At 35.4% G+C, this 21,597-nt stretch overlaps 1 protein-coding gene across 1 annotated transcript in view; it reads right to left on the reverse strand.

Annotated features, from left to right (window-relative positions):
* Positions 1-474: 474 nt before the first annotated feature.
* The window catches only part of NUDCD1 (NudC domain containing 1), a 53,654-nt gene continuing 32,531 nt past the window's right edge, over positions 475-21,597 (reverse strand). Inside the window, exons 7-10 of the mRNA XM_054590398.1 lie at positions 18,727-18,871; positions 15,861-15,986; positions 2,986-3,145; positions 475-1,003 (exon numbers count right to left, since the gene is read on the reverse strand). Of these exons, the coding sequence (XP_054446373.1) occupies positions 711-1,003; positions 2,986-3,145; positions 15,861-15,986; positions 18,727-18,871 (724 nt within the window). The 3' untranslated portion in view covers positions 475-710. The remainder of the gene's footprint in view (positions 1,004-2,985; positions 3,146-15,860; positions 15,987-18,726; positions 18,872-21,597) is intronic.

A 21,597-nucleotide genomic window follows, 5' to 3' on the forward strand; every position in this document is an offset into this window, starting at 1 on the left:
GTCTGATGGAGGATGAGAGGCCGTGTAGAACAGAGACAGTCGAGTCATTGAATCATGAGAAATTATAAAACTTCCTTGTTTTAAATCTGAGTTTTGAGGTGATTTGTTATGCAGTGATGGTTAAAAGCTATTCTTTGTGTAATCTTATCACCTCTCTGTGAAAGAGCAAACAGAAAAAATTAAATAAACTACACTTAATTTGAAAACACCTCAGGTGTCCCAGTCAACTTTATCAGTACTAGACCTGCTGTGTTCCTATTGTATTTCCCCTCTACCTCAGCTATTCAGCTCATTTAATTATTTACAAGAATCAACATTTTAACTATTACCCTATCCATTCCATAGGTACAGAATGTAGAAACTACATCAATGAACAAGGAGTACATGATATTTTTATTTTTAAACACTGAACTGTACATTTTTTTCATATAAAAGATTATAGCTTCTGTTTTTAAAAAATAATTACATTGCTAATAGCATCTTTATGTTTTTTACAGAAGCCAATTTTCTCTAAATTTGCAGCTTCATTCCACAGCTTTTATAGAATCATAATCTCTTGAATATATTTCCAATATCTTTAAAAAATAAAAATTCATACAAGATAATTTTATTTAACACATTAAAACTTAATAGGTTACAGTACAGTTGCCCAGCCTTCCAGCTTCCGCTGATACCTTTCCCAGTACAGAGAAGCCAACATGTTGGATTAACTAATTCTCTGTTTTCACCTTTATTAAAAAGAGGTTTCTGGTAGTTAGAACAAATAATCTCTCATTTGTTGCTTGAAAGCCCAAAATAGGATCACTGGTTTCTAGGCTTGCTACCTGCTGCTTAGCAACCTGCCCTACTTGCCTGCCTTCCTTTCTGTTGTAAAGTACAGTGGGCATGGGGGCAGGCTGACGATAGATGAACACGCGGCGAAGGCACTCGCAAAGGGCTGCATAGGAGTAATTTGGAGCGCAGGCAAAAAATTTTTTGTCTCTCTTTGACGCCTGGACATAGCCTGCCAAGAAATATGAGACAAACAAAAGAAAAACTATACATTAAACAGAAGGAGAAAAGTTGTGATTTAACATTTAACATTTCACAATTTTATTACAAATTAAAATGCCTAAATTAAATAGATACCGTAAATACTCAACAATGAACATTAATGATTAACCACAATCAATCTCTCTCCCAAGTGGTGCAAATATAGAGCTTTAATACCTAAGGAACAAAACAGGCAGGGTTTTTTCTCTTCAAGAAAGGAGCAAGACAGCACCATATAATTTCCATCAATAATTAAAACACTAAAAATCTAAACATTTAAATGCTAAAAACATGTCAAAATATCTTTAATTGCCAATTTAATAGTTAAGTTGATCAATAACAGATAGGCAGGTCATTACACATCCTTTTCTTAAATAAATGGGAAAATATTTATAGGACCATTGAAAAGTTATTTCAGGACTGTGTTCAAAATGCAGGCCCCATTCCTGAAGGTACTAACATGCACAGTATGTTCTCATTATTTCTCTGATAGTATTTTTATATACCATTACCAACACAGAATTTTGTTGTACTTCAGCTCCCAGAAGTAGAACCTTGAGACCACTTCAAGCTTAAGAGAAAATTCAAGTATCTAATTTTTAAAAACTTCATGAGGATATTCCTTGAAAACTAATTAAACTATGAAAAAACCAGTATTAATCTTCTTAACAATTATCTCTCCAGATTTAAAAAGCTGAAATATAAATTAGGATTTTCAGCCATAACATGTGAGATAAAAAAAAAAATAACACTACAATAAAGCTCATCAAACAAAGAATGAGCAAAGGAACCTCTGGGCACAGTTCGATGAATATTGGTTTTTATTAATATTAAGCAGGATTTGAGAAGGAAAAAAGAGGATGTAGTTTTCTATTTGAGTAGCTTAGAACTAGTTCTCTGGGCTAACCTTGGCTAAATTAATAATGTATATAATATCTTCAGACTGCGCATCTACTATAATGCTGATTTAACTTAAACTCAATCATAACACAATCTTCTATGCTAGGGAATTTGGGGATATGAATAGAGGATCTGAGCCTATGAAAATTGATAGTTTCCTCCTCCTAAAAAAGAAGATAGAAAATAAAAAATACAGAAATTACAGTGCAAAGGCTAGAAATATGCAGTTAAATTACTTAATCAAACTTTATTTCAGGTCATAAAAACCCATTTGGAGTCTGAATTAACCAGTTTAGCAGCTGTATTATTAACTCTAAGGCATAACTGACAAATCTCTATAGTTAGGGTTGTGTGCACACTTAGCAATCAAAATGCGTAACTTCCTGCTGCCAGTTTAAAATAACCTTTCAATAAAGCAGTATCTGTGGCTAATTCATGTAAAAAATTTCTCCCTCACAATACTTACATATTTTGATATAAAATCAATTATTACATAAGTCTACAATTATGTAGTTTAAAATATTTCAAGCCCTATTTTTAAATTGGTACTTTCCCTTTTATCCTACAGAATAAATTTTATTTTTGCTTATCACCATCTTCTCTAAGTGTTTTCATTTATAATGGCTCTCTGCACTTACAACCCTGAAAGATGTTCCCTAACGTTCACCACCTCAGAGCAATTCCATGATGGTTTTGGAGATTATTCTGAAGAAACCCAAATACAAGTTCCATGTAGGGTATTGTCAAACTCCCTGTCTGCATTCTAATACTGTACAGGAATATACAAATGATTGATCAGAACATTGCAAGTGGTTAGATAACCACTGTGATTTTCTATTCTGCACTGATCTTCTGTACAAGCATAGAAACAGATGAGTCCTACTGTTCCCAAAAGTACTGATATTCATCAACTGTAATCATAGTATAAGTCAATCCAAGTGTAATTAGGACAGCTCAGATTTTTAAAAAAGGAAAATGAAAACTTAAAAAAAAAAAAAGATGAGCGCAACTTCTGAAGTAATGAAAAATGCTGTCAAAGAGCTTGCTTTGTACCTAAAGCATTGAAAGTCGCGATGTGCTCCCACATGTCCTGCTTGCTGTCAGCGTGCGGCTGCCAGAGGAGAGCGTCCACATCGTGGCGCAAACAGAAGCAGGGCATTTCCTTAGGATCCACTGTGACAGAGAAAAGGTACTGGTTGCTTCCAAGATTCACCTGAAGTAAAAAGTGACCAAAAAAATTTTACTCAACAAATTATTAAAAATAATGATGATGACAAAAACTGGCCTACCACTTTATGTCAGCAACTGTTCTAAACTTTTTATATAAATTCTTAACCTCATTAACTCTTCATAGTGGCCTGGGAGAAATGTGCTATTGGTGGCTATGTTTTGAAGCTGAGAAAGTGATGCACAAGGCACTGAAGTAACTTGCCCAAGAACAGCCTGGTAATAAGTCATGGGCCTAAGATGTGAACCCAGGGTCTATGTCCTTAACTACCGCGCTACTCTACCTCTTAACTGTTAATAACTAGTTTAAAATATGATATAAAACACCAATTTATTAGCAGAATATTTTCAAAACCACAGAATATAAATATGAAGTTTACAAATGTTAACTTGTAATAATTACTAAGAACAATGATAGCTACTAGGATTTGTGAGCACATCTATATGTCAGACATATTATAAATATTAATCTTAACAACCCACAGGCTGTTATTGTATTCATTTAATAGATGAGAGAACACACTAGAAGAGCCTGGGTAACTTCTTCTAGGGTACACTGAAAAACCACAGTCTTGAGATTCAAACTCACACCTGTTAGTTTACAAATTATTTACTTTGGTGTACTATTTAATTACAGCATCAATATCAAGAATGTTTATTATGGTAATATTTATTGCACTACTCCTGGCTAAAGCAATTCATTTTAATATAAAATAATCAAATTGAGACTCATAAGCGGATTTCATCTACAGTAATCCTTCTTTTAATGGAAACAGATTGCAATGATACTGTTTATTACAAACCTCATCAATTTAAAATGCCTAAATACCAACAAAATCACATCAAATGTAGAAAACAAAATATGCATAGTACTTAATAAATATGAAAACTGTTTCCGTACGTGTTAGAGCAGACTGGAGAATAAAACGTTTAAAGTTAGAGGTGGAGGCCTGCCAAGTACTCGCTAGGCAAAGCTGTGACATGGGCTCTGTGGCGTGAGGACTGACTGGTACAGCTATGCCAGAACCGGCTGCTGGTCACAGGAGCGACCCAACTTCTGCTGGCCCAGTATTGCAGGGAGGAAGGCTCCTGGGTGGGGCAGGCGTGTGTTCTCCACAGGAGAACAGGCTGGCACACAATGCTCACAGACTATTCCTTCTCTCCCTCTGCTGCTGATAATCACTGGCTAAGTCAGATTTCTTTTCAAAACCACCACCAACTCGCCGATGGACCCAATGCTGCTTCGGTTCTCTCCCCTGCAGTAACCCCCTCCCTCCTGCCCACTGCTATTCTCACTTGCTTGCCAAGGGCTTTCACAGAAGAAAAAAATAATTGAAATACAACTACAAGTTGAAATAATATTTTCATAGAAATGCATTTATTTTCATGAGCCACGTGCCTTAAGAACGTACTGAGCACTAACAATGAAAATGACTGATCTCTAACATGCCCGCGCTTGAATGCACAACAGTGAGAGAAGGACAGAGGGCCCTGAAGCATCCAGTGAAGGAAGGGGAAGGGACCAGTCAAAGAACATGATGAATGACCCATGGACATGGACAATGGTGTGGGGACTGGCTGTGGGAGCGGGGGGTAGTCTGGGTGGAGGAGGGCAAAGGGGGAAAAACTGGAACAACTGTAATAGAATAAACAAGCACTTTTCTAAAAAAGCCTAAAGACCAAGAGAGATCACCATGAAAATAAGAGGATGGAGATGCAGGTGTCTTGTGATGGGCCCCTTACTCAGACTTAGATATTCTCTTCTGTTTCCACAAACCTTATATGTACATACTTCCAATCGAGTGGACCCGAAGTACTATTAATTACAAAAACAGCAATCTCACACCACGTGGTTTGCTCCTGCCATACCCTGACACAGCGTTCTGCTTGGATTCTTCTTGCCCTTTCTTGCCTGATGGACTCCTGTTCTCCAAGACTCAGTTCAACCATGTCTTGTTCCAGAAGCTTCCCCTATTCTCATGGTTACATGAGCTGCTTGAACTCTGAGAATCCCTAGCATCATGTATATTATTCCTAACAAATTATTTACCATAAAATGTTAGATTATTAATATGCATGTACATACCACCTGTGGAAGGCTGAATAATGTCCCCCTAAATTGTCCACATCTTAATCCCCTGGGATATGAATATGTTACCTTTCCTGGCAAAGGTGACTTTGTAGATGTGACAAAGTTAATGACGTTGAACTGGGGAGATAATCGCGAGTTATCTGAGTTGGCTCAATATATTAATAAGGGTTCTTGTAAAAGGGAAACGGTGGTGAGGGGGCAGTCACAGACATAGAAGGCGATATGACAGCAAAAGCAGAGGGATAGGAGAGACCTATCAGAGGATGCTATGCTGTTGACTGAAATTGGAAGCCGAGGCTACCAGCTAAGGAATGCAGGCAACCTCTACAAGCTGGAATCGGAAAGAAAATGGATTCTCCCCTTAAAGTTTCCAGAATGAATGTGGCCCCAAGTGCCCATTCTAGTGACCTCTGACCTCCAGAACTTAAGGACTTCTGACTTCCAGAACTTAAAAGAATTTGCCTTTTTGACACAGTACAATTTGTTACAGCAGTAATAGGAAACAAATACACCATCTCTCTCACAAAACTATCTTGGGAACCAGAAGCTTGTCTTCTGATCTCTGTATTCTAGATAAATACTTTTGAATGAATATGTAGGAAATTATTATTTATAAATACTTCCAGCAAAGTTAATCTATCCTTGGAGTTAAGAATGTTTTATTTTAGTATACAGTTAGAATAATTCACTGAGGGTTTTATAAAGAAACAAATCTTATGATTAAGCTATTAAGGGAACACCCACTGGAAGGGGACTAGAGTCAGCAGCTTCCACACCTGACCGACCACAGCGTTCAGTGGCTTGTAGTTCTCACTTCAGAAAATTTTACTTTGTCAATAATACTTCTCCATGGTTTTCCAACGCTTAAAAGAAAAATGTCCAAACTGACTTGGTGTTTCTGAAAGCTTCTCAAAACTGACTCCCAAATACCTTCCCAATATTGGCTCCTATTGTTCTCCTCAAAATCTGGCACTTAGCAAACCCGTAAACCACAATTTAGCAAACCTGTAAATCACAATTTACAAAACTGCGTCCCCTGCTCTCCCACGTCTTTACCTGCTGGGCCTTTTCTGCTTGCTTCACATTCTCTGCCCATTATATACTTTACGCCATACTCAAGTGGCATTTTACCCTCCAAGCAGTTTTCTCCAACGTTAATAAAAAGAAATAATGTATTATAATAGTTTATTTATACCTTGCCCACAGAATTTATCTCCCTGTTCCCTTTTTAGGTCTTTGAGAGTGAGGACTATGGCTATTAGCCCCTACTTTATTCTCCTATAAGTACAGTGATAATAATAGTACTTTTTTTAACAACTGTTTTGCTGAGTAAATGATATATTTTAAGCACTTGAACAGTGCTTGGCACTTAGAAAAACCTTAATAAATGCAAATGTCCATTATTACCATTCCAGACATCTTGAATACATTCTGCCTTGAATATTACTGTAATTACAAATCAAATAAATGAGATGAGCAGCGTTAATGAGAAAAACATACTAACTTGGATGTGATCTTCATGGAGCTTATAAGGCATATATATAATTTTATACCAGAAAATATCAGAACAGCTATAAAAACAGTTATATACCTTTACTCTGTCCTAATTATGGCATATTTAATTTACATTCAAAATTTCTAAACTCGTGCACTATTTCAAAGTGCAAAATTCATTACTTTGCTGTCATTGTATTATCAAATTCTATTTTATGTACAGTTTCAACTGCATGCCCATCACTTTCAATTTTATACTTCCCTATAAAACACTTCAGTGAAGAGTTTGTGGGTCTTTACACAGAAGTGAACTGTTATTCTTCAAATAAAATGTGGATGCTTGCGATATACCAAAAGTCCAATTTCTAGAAGTTTAAAAAACAAATTATAATAAACTAACTAGTCTGATGGTAATAATTTGCTATAAAACAAAACATTCCCTTTAACTGAGAGAAATAAATAATTTGAAATTCTTTTCTTTCCTTTTTTTAAAATTGTTGTTCAAGTACAGTTGTCTCCATTTTCCCCACACCACTCTTTGTTTTTATGTAGCAAGGCACTGGGTGACACTCACTTAGTAAGTTCCAGCCCTCCTATTCTTTATTTGAAAACCAGGTATACCATACAGCTAAATAAAAAAGGTTATGCCACTGCAAGCTGTTTGCTACTGTTCAGGTTGGTCAGGGGCCGCTAAGCCCATAATTCAATCCCAAGGTTGCAAGCTATGAGTGGGTAAGTGAGCTGCGTGTAAATACTGCTTTTAATACCCCAAAAGTGTTTGGTTTCATTTTTCTCGTAGCAGTGCTGGAATCTCTTGATAATTATTCATGCTTTTTACTACTTTTTCTTGCCTCACACATTAGCTAGGACTTCCAGCATGATGCTGAGAAATAATGAGGGCAAATACCTTCTTAGGGAAGCATCTGGTCTTTTACCATGAAGTACGACATTAACTCTAGGTTTTTTGAGGAGGCAGTTACCTTCAATTCCTAGTTTGCTGAGCATTTTTATCATAAATGAAGGCTTAATTTTGTCAAATTATTTTTCCATATCTACTAGGTTGGTAAGATATCTTTCTTTAATCTGTTGATAAGCTGAATTACACTGATTAATATCTTCAATGTTGGATCAATCTTAAATTCCCAGGATAAACTCTACTTGCTCACGAAGTATTATCCTTTTTATTGATTTACTAATATTTTACTGAGGATTTTTGTGTCTATATTCATGAGGGACACATATTGGTTTCTTTTCTTTTTCCCTCCACTTACTCATCTTAACATGCCTTTGCTATTTGGGTAAAGCTGGTCTCATAAAATAAGTGGGAGGTGTTCCTCCCTCTTTCATTTTGGGGAACAGTCCGTATAGAATTGTTATTGTTTCTTCATTTGGTAGCACTTACCAGTGAGGCAACCTGGATCTGGAGATTTCTTTGTCAGAAGGTTAATAATAAATTCAATCTCTTAACAAATATGGGATATTAAGGTTACCTATTTTTTCTAAAGTAGACTACAACTGAATAAAATATTCCCTAGAGAAAAATTTGAAACATGAGTTTCATGTAGTCAATTGACTGTCTTTTTTTCTTTGTCGAACACTTAGCAATTAGAGGCTCCTGTATATCAAATCAAAGTGAAGACATTCAAATAACCTTTAATCAGCGCTATTACCAAATTAAATTGGAAAGTAATATTAAGTGAAAGGTTTGATCTATTCAGAAACAAAGTATGTGTTAGGAGGACAGATTGAAAAATTAATGACATGAAACTTTATTCCAAATTCATAGTCTGTACATAGAATTGGTAAAATTTACTGTTTCTAGTATGCATGAAATATTAAGTTGCTCTGTATATACTACTCTGTAAGTAAAAACACATGTTTCTCCTTTACTTTCACAGTATTACCCTACTCAAAACATTTCTGATACCAGATGCATGGGCTTTCCACACATGAAGCTCTTCTTTGACAATGGATGTCCTAAAATTCAATTCAGTTCTGAAAGAATCTACCTGGAGATAGCGTCCGATTCCACAGGTTAAGGGCTCAGTCCACAAGACTCCCTCTCCCCACACACTTCAGATACCAATCCCATGTTTCAGGTTGTCACCTGTATGCCTAACTGACTGGCTTTAAATCAGAGTTCCAATGGCTCCCTCCTTAGGTTTGATAATTTCTTAAAATATCTCATGGAATTCAGGAAACACCTTACGTTGACCAGTTTATTAAAAAGGATATGATGAAGACAAACATCCAAACGGAAGAGATGCACAGTGAGAACTATAGGGGAAGGCACAACACGCTTCCATTCCCTCGCCAAGTATACCGCCCCGGTACCGCCATGTGTTCAGCAGCACAGGGGCTCTATGAACCCTGTATTTTGGGGATTTTTACGGCAGTTCCATCACACAGGAAAGATCGGTCATTAACTCAATCAGTCCCTCTCCCCTTCTTGGAGGATGAGAGGTGGAGCTGAAAGTCCCAAGCTCCTAATCGTGACCTGGTCTCTCTGGGGATCAGCCCCTATCCTGAAGTTATCTTGGAGCTCACCAGGCTTTGCTCCATTAGAACAAAAGACACTCCTATCACCTAAGGACAAATTCTAGCAGATTTTGGAGCTCTACGTCAGGAACCAGACCACAAAAGGTGATCCTAGTGCTCTTTTCAGGAAATTACAAGGGGTTTAAATGTTCTGTGCCAGGAACTGGGGGCAGAGACCAGTATATACATTATTTCCTGTAATTTTGCAACTACCTTATTTAATCTTCACTCCCTGAGAATGAGGAATATGATCCCATTTTATAGAAGTGGAGACTAAAACTCAAGCAGTTAAGAGATTTAAGGTAAGATGCTAAGAAGTGGTAGCCTGGTATTTAAGTTCAATGTGCTTCCAAACCCATGTTCTATTTTTGTTTTTAAAGATTTTATTTGTCTAGTTTTAGAGGGGAAGAGGGTAGAGAGGGAGAGAAACATTAATGTGTGAGAAAAACATCGATCGGCTGCCTCCCACACTTAATCACTATAATTGCGTGCTCTCCCAAAGCCCATTTTATAGTAGTTACCAAGCAATCACCAGAGTATGTCCCTGACGGAGCACTATTTCAGATATGGTAATCCACATACTATAAAATATGTGTATATTCTGCCTGGTCAGTTAAATAGTGGTGATAAGTTGTGCATGTATGGCATGTCTAAAATTCATGTTTATAAACAATGGCAAAGAAGTCTTATAAAATCTTGAGTTGCAATTTTGTTTGAACATGCATCCATAAACTAAATAAATCAAAGATGCTTAATAGTGACTAGAGACTGAGCTTAGAAAGATGCTGGATCTTAGCTAAGTGATGTAAAATGCAATTGGGGGAAATGCACTTACATTTTTACTTTACTAAAAACTGTAAGAAAGAAAATAACTGTTAGTACTTCGAAATATAAGGAAAAACGTGACAATTTTTTCATTCTGAAAATTATCCAGTCGGATCTTTAGCTGTATATGATCATAATTAATATCAAATTTCACTGAGTATTCTAATAGAGAACACATATAAAAACATAATGGAGGACCTGTAAGATAACAGCAATATATAAATATTAAATACAAATTCCCAAGAGAAAAAAGGAGAGAAAGCAGGTAAGGAGATAATGTGGTTGTGTCTGATACAGGTTACTAAGCGATGGAAGGTAACATGTGAACAGAGGTCTGTGTAAACTATGGAACAAATGAGGAAAGGCAGAGCACTTCATGTAGAGAGAACACGGACGCAAAGGCCCCAGAGGAGAAGCAGGTGCAGTACAGGGAAAGCAGGAAGGCCAGAGTGGCTATAGAAAGTAAGTGAGGCTGGAAATGAAAGACAGTCAGGGCTGGATTTTAAACCATGGGTCTCAGTGCTGGTAGCAAAATCATCTTAGTAGACTGGAAGAGAAATTTCTATTTTATCTCATTAAAAATAGTATGGAATGGAGTGCTACGGTATGTCCTATACAATCAGGAGAGTACTACTTTGCAAAATACTTCCTTCAAATTTGTGTGTGTCTGTTGTGTTTGAATTTAAAGTATATATAGTAAGTCACAGAAAGTTTGAAGGAGACGTGAAGACCATGGTAAGGATCCTAGATATTTTTCTAAATATGACAGATAGAAAGGCAAAGAAAGAAAAGAGAGAAATGACAAAACCTACTAAAACCTTAGGATTACTTTAGTGACTGAAAGGGGAAGATGATAACTTTACAGCACAGAAACCTGGGGAACACCCCGTAATTAAATTTAACACCACAATAGTGGAAGAAAAAAATAGCAAAACCTACCAAGTTCCTCTTATTGTGATTCACTGGAAAGGAAATATTTATGTAGTATTCCCAGCAAAAATGCAAGAAGTGATTCCTGCTCTTGAGGAAATACTGGAAATGGTCTGTAAAAGGTCTAAAATAAAGTCAGTGTCATGAAGGCTGGGTAACTGGATGTTCCAAATTAAAGGACATTAAAGAGGCATCACAACAAAATGCAGTAAGTGACATGGGACTGAATCTCCAACCAGGGGAAAACATTGTTATAAAGTACTTTATTTGAGCAATTGGTAAAACTTAAATACAGCCTCCATATTATATAAAGTATTATATCAAAGTTAAATTTCCTGAATTGTATTGTGGTTATATTTTTTTAAAAATTGGGGGTAAAGGGGACATGGCATGTGCAACTCACCCCTAAATGTTTCGGCAAAAGGGAGGTGGAAAAACAGAAATTAAATATGGCAAAATGTCAACATTTGCTAAAATCTAAATGAAGGATATTATTATAGACTGCGCTATACCCCCTCCTAATTCATACATTGACGTCTTGACCCCCAGTACCTCAGAATGTGACTGTATCTGGAGAAAGAAGTAAAAAGAGGTCATAAGAGTGGGTCCAAATCCATATCACTAATGCCCTTATAAGAGGTGATAGGGCACAGACACGGGGAACACACTGCAGAGGGAAGACCATGGAAGTACAAAGGAGACAACAGCCATCTACAGTCAGAGAGAGAAGCTTCAGAAGAAACCGGTCACGCTAACCCCTTGATCGCAGACGTCCAGACTCCAGCACTGAGAACAGATTTACGTCATTAAGCCCCCCAGTCTATAGTACTTGGCTGCAGCCCTAGCAGAGAAATTACTCTATAGCTTAATTTCTAATATGGTCAAATTTGATAGGTAAATCAAAACAAACAAAAAGATTACGTACCCCAAGGAACTTAAGAATGTAAAGGTCCCGGAGACCAAAAAGCTTGAACCACTGGCTTAAATACTTTCTAAAAGTATTTTCTTCCTCTACATCTTCTCATCCTATCCTATGTCTTTTTGGAAAAAAAGTAATATATCTAGTATATACTTTTCTACTAGCTTTCAAAATGACAGTAACCTAAAGAATTATTTCCTGTCTGTAAATCCTCTATTCAGGTATAAAAGTTGCAAATATTCTTTTCAGCTGCTTCAATCTCATACTTTAAGCAGTATATGATGAATATGTGTGATTTGAGAAATTCAACGTAATTTAAATTTTTAAAATATTCTATCACCTTGTGGCTGCTCAAGTGTATGTTTAATTTGATCACTACAGACCAATGTTGTCCCACAGAAATAAAATGCAAGGAACATACATAAATTTTATATTTCCTAGTAGTCACATTAAAAAGCAAAAAACAGTAAATTTTTATAAATTTTATTTAACAAAACATGCCCAAAATATCATCTCAACATAAACATTCATATAAAAGTTACTAATATAGTTTATTCTTTTTTCATGCTATTTCAAAATCTGGTTGTGTATTTTACATTTACAGGCCATCTCAATTCAGAAAAGCCACATTTCAAGTGCTCAAAAGCTACTACATGGCCAGTGGTTAATATTTTATCAAATACAAAACATATCTAGTAAAGCTCTAGATAGAAGCAAAAGTAATTCATCTTCAAAGGCATTTAAATTCTGATCTGAGCTTTACACCCCCGTGTCCATATCTTATTACTTTTCCTCTTCAGTTCTGATATTTAATATTTCTATTTTATTGTGCTGCTGCAAATATTCACTTAAAATTTTACTTTCCAAATGCCAAGTTCTAACACTGATTTACATTTCTTTCAGGGAATTTTACATTTTCAAAAATCTGTCATTTACAGTATAGAGTTCTGACCTTTTTGCTACTGTATTTCTTCCCTAAAACTATAAGTATATATATTGATTGACCTTTCCATAGCCAGGTAATTTTAAATTATCCAAAGTCATGACAAATGAAATCAAGAAAAGAGAACTTGAAGCAAACACTGCAGAAAGAAGTACAAACTGCAGATAAAGTACTACGTGATTCCTCAAGTGGATGTGGCAATGAACCTCCAAAATATTACAGCCTCCTTCATTCCTTTCCTCCAATGACAAGCCAACTCATACCCTCTTGAGAACACCAGGAAACTATCTGACCAGGTAGACTTGACTTTCATACAATACATGGATAAACCAAATATGCCTTTAGAAAAAAGATGGGCTTACTACATTATTGGAGCTGTTCAATTTATAGCTAATTATTCCAATTATACCCAAACAGCAATGTTTGTGCAACTTAACTTCACTGAATCTTTACTTCTATTTATTTAAAAAAAATGACTAATAATAAAAAAATGAAAGTTCTTATATTGTAAAAAACAACTCTGGTCTCGAATATAATACAACTGAAACAAAGATTAGAGCCTTTACAAGGTTCCAGGTCAAGATGCTGATATAGGAAAATCCTGAACTCAACCTCCTCTTCTGGACACACCAAATCTATAGCTATATATGGATCAATTTCCTCTTAAAAACAACAAGTGCAGCAACAACAAAAACAACCCTAAAAACTAGCTGAGCAACTCACACACCAGGGGGACTAGAAAATCCCACCCCACCTTGGCGCGATGACCCATAATTGGAAAGGAACACAAAACCCTGAGCTTCTCCCTGAGGAGCAATGAATTGAACCCCACAAATCGGGTACTACAACTTTTAAGACTTACATCTGAAAGACGAGGCCCTACACCATTTAGCTTTGAAAACCACAGGGGGCTGGCATCCAGGAAACCTACAAGGCTAGGATGAACTGAGAAACAGTTCCTAAAGCGTTCTTCTATGTGGACTCACACCCCAAGCTCCATGTAGAGGGAGCCGACTGCAAAGCACCTAAACTCTCTGTGAAGTGCTTATTTGTTTATCTTAAAGCACTGGCTTGAAATGCAGCCATCTAATTTTTTTTTAATGAATTTATTTTTTTATTGTATTTTTTTTCCATTAACATTTAATCCCCTTCTCCCTTCCCCGCTGCAAAAACCACACTGTTGTCCACGTCCCTGAGTCCTTTCTCCCTTTTGTTCGTTATTTAATACACATCTAGGGGCCTACTAAAACACCTTCCAGACAAGCAAAGGCTGAAGGAGTTCATCACCACCAGACCCGCCTTACAAGAAATGTTAAATCTAAGTATAAATCTCACCAATAAAGGTAAATATATGGTAACTTTCAGAATAACCTAACATTATAAAGGTGGTGGGTTAATCACTTATAAAGCTAGTATAAAAATCAAAAATTAATAGTAAAAAAATTATAACTGCAATAATTTGTTAAGGGATAAATGAGATAAAAAGATGTAAATTGTGATATCAAAACAAAATGTGAGTGGAGGGAAAGAGAGACATTCAGATATAGAAATTATAAGAGTAAGTTTTTAATTCTGGTACAGCTTTAATGACACTCTGACTAGCCACTGGTCTTTAGCCACTCCATCTCATTTGTCTACGTAGGTATGTGATCTAGAAGTGTTCATTTTTATAAGTCCTTTGAGTGCTGTAATAACCAGCCATTAGTTAAAGAAAGTTAAGTGTCCAGAAAAGATTAGGAAAGTTTGGTGAGTGAAAGGAACAGCTAGCTCTGTTAAATCAAGTTGCCATGGCACTTCTGACTTTGGTTCTACACTTTGGTTCTACAAATTTTTGCTACACTTCGCTTTCACTTCAACCTCTATAAGACAAAGAAACACACAAGGCCAAACTTGGCAGAAATTTTAAAGAATTTTCTTGAAATTAGAAGTCTAAAAACAAAATACCAAAAGACCAAATTGTTTTCTCTTTTCTAGTGCTTTTGTCTGTACTGTGACTCCTGAGGCAAAACACTTCTGGTTTTAGTAATAAGACTAAATTAATTTCTACATGCAAAGCTCTAAATGAGCCACTGGATTACTATGAGGACCCTTCTCACATGAACAACTCTATGAAACATGCCTGTGGTTATACTGTATTAAGTAATGATTAATGATTCCCCTAAGCAAATATATCTAAAAAGTTCTAAATTAAAAAAAAAAAAATCTACATCTGCAAAGCGGAGGACCACACCCGGGAATGCAGGAAGTACACCAAGCCAGTGTGGACAGCATTCTTCAGCACCTTGATGCACTGCTCTTAAATCTTTTGAACAGAATGCAATTCTAAGGGGGAAAAATTAAGCAATTTATATATTTATGGCATACTAAAGAGGAAAAAAAAATCCCATATGAATTAAGGAAACGAATAAAAATTCCAAAACAGAGAAAAGAACAGGAAACAGTTAAATCACTTGATATAGAAGAGTTTCCTAAGCTTATAACACGTCACACACATCAATGACAAATACTAAAACAAATTTAAAAATTCTTCACAAAGAATAGCAGTAATATATGAAACAGTCAACAGTAAAAAAAAAAAAAAAACTAAAACAAGACAGCAATTAGTAAAGATGAAACAAAAAAAATTGAAGGCGAAGGTAAAACAGAAATAATAGGCAATAACTACAAACAGTACTAATGAGAATACAAAGACGAAATCAATTTTTCATGACTTAGTCCATGACCTATTCATTTGACTTCTGTCCTTTGTACCTCTTTATTAGATGAGTACCCCTGATGATAGAAAAGGCTTCATGTAAAAAGGGGATTTAAATTGTGGATGGTGCTATGAATGGTTACCCCTTTATGACCTGTAATCAAGCCATCTTTGCAAAATATATATATTTGTTCAATCAACTGTCATTTCATCTGAGTAACTTCTACTTCACAAATTTTCTGAAAAGTCATTATCAAGAACTTACCACATGAGTAGTTTTTAATGTGTTGCCATCAAATCTGCATAAACTGGAACTCTCTTCAAAGAAAATATCACATTCTTCTAATTCTTGAGCATTACAAGGTGGTTTTTCTTTATCTGGATTTGGATTCTTAGACCAGAAAATAAAATAAGTATATAAACAAACAATAAGAGAATGTATTTCTTCATACTTAAAAATGTTAATACTACAGCAATAACTTAAAAACTGATTTCCAAGCTGAACTGAAAAATACAGGTGGAAATCAGCAGAAAAGTGATTAAAAAGCTGAGCTTTGATATTAACAAAGAAGCTTGGGAGACAAAAATTAGAATACTATGTCCCACACAGGAGGAAAAGCCCTTGGTAAACAATATAGACTTTCAGTCAAGATTTATGAAAGTTCCACCCTAGGAGTAAGAATAAACAAGGAATAAATACCAACCATGGAAAAAGCTGAAATCCAGTCTCAAGTCAGATCAATCCCTAATGATATTAAGAAGACAGACTGAAAATTTGGGGGATGTGGCTAAAATAGTGTTTAGAAGGATGTATATATAGCATTAAATCCTTTCATGCCAGAAAAGGCAAAAAAATCAATCATCTAAGCTTTCAGTTAAACAAAAAGGGTGGGAGGGGGGCAAAAATATTCGGAGTAGGCAAAACGCAGAAAAAAATGTAGTAACAGAAATGAATAATATGGAAAACTGGAAAAAAAAAATCAATGAAAACAGATGCCCAAAATAATCTTATATCTATCAAAGAAATTAAATTTATGAATTAAAAAAAAAGAAATGAAAACTCTAACCCAGATAGTTTCCCTGGAAATTCTATCAAACATTTAAAGGAGAAATAATGCGAACTCTACACAATTTCTTCCAGAACTAAAACAAGAAAAAAACACCTTACTGCTCATTTTATGATGTCAGCATTATCCAGATACCAAAACTAAATTTAAAAAAAAAAGTAAAAAGGCAAAAGAATACAAAAAACTACCGACAATATTTTTCACAAATACAAATGCAAAACTCCTCAATAACATACCAGCAAATCAAAATGAGTAATATGTAAAAAAGAATATATCATAACCAAGTGGGGTTTATCCTGCTAATAAAATGAATGCATATGACAAAATTCTACAACTTTTCGTGCTAAAAATTCTCAATATACTAGGAATAAAGGAAATTTGCTCAATGTGATGAAAAGAATCATCATGTTTAATAGTGAAATATTCAATTCTTTTTTACAAGATCACAAATAAGGTAAGAATGCCTGCTTTCTCTCCTCACTATTTCTATCTTACAGTGGAGTAGAGGTTCTAACCAATGCAGTAAGGCAAGAAAAAGTATAAAGATTTGAAAAACACAAAATTGACCTCAGTTGCAGATGACAAGATTCTATGTTCATTTTTCTTCTCCAAAATATAATGAACACACTGAGGTTCAGGCATCATTAAGTGTGAATAGGCAGCAGAAATTATCTACGACCTCAAAACAAGCCCCCATGATGATGACTATTATATCCCCAGAGCCCTATCACAATAAACACTTGCTGAATGAACAAACACAGGGCAATGTAGACTGCATGACTTATTGTAACAGGTCTATGAAGTCAGTTTCATAGTCTTATTTATGAGTCCCAATGATTCCTGAAATGTTTAAATTACTTCTGGCAAACATCAAACTTGGGTTTCTCCATTTTGGCCATGTGTTCTTTTGACAGAGACACTTACTTCAAATATTCCAATCTTTCCTGTCTACCTTAGGATGTAACTAACCATACAGTATAAATATTTCTTCATATAGCTTTCTTGATCATCATAATTTCAGATGGCCAGAAGTGTACTGTCATCGTTACACTTAATTATTTTGCCAATCAAAACTAATTATACTGTATGTGATATATATACCCCTAGCGATATTGTAAGATCACACAGAAAATTTCAATAATGATAAGCAGGTTGTCAGTAAGGTAGGCAGTAAAATCATGATTTTTGCTCCTGCAACACTGGTCAGTCTCTTTTTCTAAAGGAGAATATATGTATGCCTACACATACACGCATGCACGCATGCACGCACGCACAATGTGGTTCCATAAGATTATAATGGAGCTGAGAAATTCCTACTGCCTAGTGATGCCGTAGCTGTCACAGGTTGCAATGGAAAGCATTACTCAGGTTTTCACGCGATGCCGGTGTAAACAAACCTACTGCGCTGCCAAGACATATAAAAGTACAGCACATGCAATTACATACAGTACTTAGTACTTGATAATGATAACAAATGACTAAGTTATTGGTTTATGAGTTTACTATACTTTTAATTATTTTAGATTGTAGTGTTTCCACTTATAAAAAGTTGCTATAAAGCAGTATGCCACATTAAGCCTGCAGCAGCCTCATACATCTCATGCTTAAGGTATCTCTTCATTGCATCATTTTCTTGGGTGCGTGATTTACTCTCATGTTGATTTGTACATTACCACACTGTAGAGGCTTGCATCCTAGGTGTGTAGTAGTCTATACCATCTAGGTTTGTGTGAGTACACTCTATGTCGTTTGCACAATGTCAGAATCACTGAATGAAGCACTTCTCAGAACATTTCTCTGTCATTACACACGTGCACTTGTGTACATAGGTAGGTAGATACAGGAATACATGCACATCTACCTTGCAAAACATGCACCCCCCCACATATAGGTATTCAGAGTATAAGGAATGGTTACTAAAAATTTTAAGCCATATTCAAACACCAGTCAGCAGTACTTAATTTGTGTCTTTTATCTTAGGAAAGCAAAATAATGTTTCGAAATATGGCATAATCCTCACATTTCTGACCCTCGGAAAGTCAAACTACTATTGCAATTGCTTACCAGTTCTTCAGAGGTCAAATGCATCAAACGTTCAGCTATTGCAGCACATTGTGCTGAGTCTCTTATATACTCCCCTTGTTTATCTCCAACTACTAGCTCCGGCCAGGTCAGTCCTTCATTCTTCTTAATGATGGAAATCTCCAAGCTAGAAGTTTAAATGAGAAAAGTAGCGTCATATTAAGCAACTATATAAATTATACAACCAATAGCAAACAGAAGAATCTTCCACTGAAATTACCTTTCAGGTATCCAGAAGTTATTTTAACAAATATTGTGTTGATTTTAGTTTTGCTTATGATGGGAAATCTATAATCCAAGCGTAAATAACTTAGATTTAATAAACAAACAAAGTACCACTGGGAATAGCATGTCAAATGGCTTGACGGGAGGAGTAACTGGAAAGAGTAAGACAATCCAGAAAGTACTGCTGTTGTGTAATTGTGTGGGATGTTACCAAACTTAAGCAACAGAAGTACAAGCAGCGCATATCTGAGATTATTTCACTGGGGAATGGTGGGGGTGGGTACATAAAGGTAATTAGAAAGGGCCTATAACTAAAGGTACCTCTGTGTGTGGAGCCAATTAACTTTGTTTTCATAAACTAGTAACCATAATATATATAATAATTATTAATGAAAGATCAGGCAAGTTAAATCAATACAAATGTTATTTTTTAAAATACGGATTTTAAAGAATTGTAAAGAAATGTAGGCATTAGAAGAAATGACTTTGGTAATACAGATGAAGAAAGTGGTTAATATAATCTCTATCAATTTAAAAATCTAATTCTGTACATTTAAGCAATTAAACACAAATTCCAAATGCAATATAAAGGGCCTATCAAGGGATCCTGAGATTAAGGTCTGACGCAGCAGTACAGAGAGACGGCGCTGAGGCAGGGCAGATGGCGGACGGGGGAGGACAGGGAGTTGCCCATGTGCCTCTTGCATAAGAAGGACAATCCAAGTAAGTTACCCTGGGAGCGGCCACTGCTGTAATACAGAGAAAAGTGGAGGGGCGGTAGCTGTTCCACAGCAAAGCAACCTTCTCCACGTGCCACTCTGGTACACGTGTGCCATACTAACCCAGGCCCTCAAACACAATTGCAAACAAAGAGTCTCAAGAACACAATAACAACTATTATAATAATTATCAAATTGAACATGCAAACTTATCAACTATTCTTTTTCAAGGCTGTTATTATCACTACCTCATGAATTAATTACAGCACTTCAAAATTATCTGAAACTACTTATTTTAAGAGACTATACAAAATATCTTTCTTATGTAATATGAGTTCCTATCATTAGCATTAAAAATTACCACCACAGAAAATAATGCCCAGGTTTAGTTATATTTTCTAAAAAGAAAGCTAATCTTGATAATGATGTTGATGAATAATAATAATGATAATAATATAATGACAGCAGCTTATACTGACCCAGCGGTTACCATATTCCAGGTGCTGTCTTAAGCACTTTACATGTTTAACTCATTTACTGCTTGCCACAACCAAATAAAGTACACAGTATTAACATCTCCATTATGCAAGTAGGAAACAAAACACTGAGAGGTTAAGAACTTGCCAAGGTCGCAAGCTAGTAAAGCAGTCTGGCTCCAAGCCCATGCTCTTCACTACTGCATTATTCTGCCTCTCTGCAAAAATACATGTAACTCCTAATCAACTTCATCCAGTAACCAGAATGCATAAATACTGTTCTTAGTTGGTTGCTACCTATGGAAGTTAGGAAGAGTTCATATAATCTCAGTTGTAAAAAAATTCTGATCCATCATTTAATGTGCATAACTGCATTTCTACATTTTAATTCTAGTATCAAATCCTCTCATCCAAGCCAAAAGGAACATAAAACCCCATACATAATATACTGTAGACTAGTTTTTCTTCCAATGAGAGAAGGAACATTATTTGAAAATGAGATACAAATAATTTAATCAAGTACATAAAGTCATATGTTTTTAAACCAATGATCCCACCTACACATCACTGTAATTACCTTTTGTAACATAATATAGTAATCAAGCACATCAAATTTAATGGAAAAACAATACTGGTCTATGTTCATGTATAAAATGCTGAAACTATCCGCATGAAGTCCCACTATTCTCAGAGACCTTTGGTGAGTTACTGCTTAATGAGTTACATTTAACAGTATGTTCTAGCTAATTTGCCATGTTATAATGCTACCCTCAAATCTCTCATATACACAAAGTATGTCTAAATAGAATATGTGCAAGTACAAAATATTTTTAAAATATTTCAGACAACTGAGCTTTTGAAAGAATATATTAAAAAGTGTAAGCAAGCCATCAAATTTCTCCATTAATAAAATGAATTCTACTCTTAAAGCTTAAAAAAATTTAAATTAGGTATGTATTTCTTACACTCCCAGGATTTTGACTCATACCAAAAACTCACATGGGTCATATATTATTAAGAATTATATGTTAGAGTATAAATATGTAACTTACACCCACTTCGGACCAAATTTGACCATTTTTAAAATTAAGTTCTCAATACTATTTATTAATCCATTACTGAATTCAGTCATTACTAGAATGTGACATATAATGAAAAAGAATTAATTTTATTAATCCAAATGACTGGGGTATGAAGTATCTGTGACAACAAATATGCAAAGAGGCGTGACAGTGGGGGCAGATTATAGTTGATCATAGTTTTCTAAGACCTTGAGTCTTTGTTTACCTTTTTTTCCAAACATACTCCTTTTATTGAGGTATAATTTAGATAAAAATCACAGGTTTTAAGTGTAAGATTGAGTTTTACAAATGCATACATCTGTATTACCCAAGGAAGACACTGAACCTGCCCAGAAAGTTCCCGTGTCCTTG

The sequence above is a fragment of the Pteronotus mesoamericanus genome, unplaced genomic scaffold, assembly GCF_021234165.1.
Source record: "Pteronotus mesoamericanus isolate MK-2021 breed Mesoamerican mustached bat unplaced genomic scaffold, CSHL_Meso_final scaffold_174, whole genome shotgun sequence".
Classification (NCBI taxonomy): domain Eukaryota; kingdom Metazoa; phylum Chordata; class Mammalia; order Chiroptera; family Mormoopidae; genus Pteronotus; species Pteronotus mesoamericanus.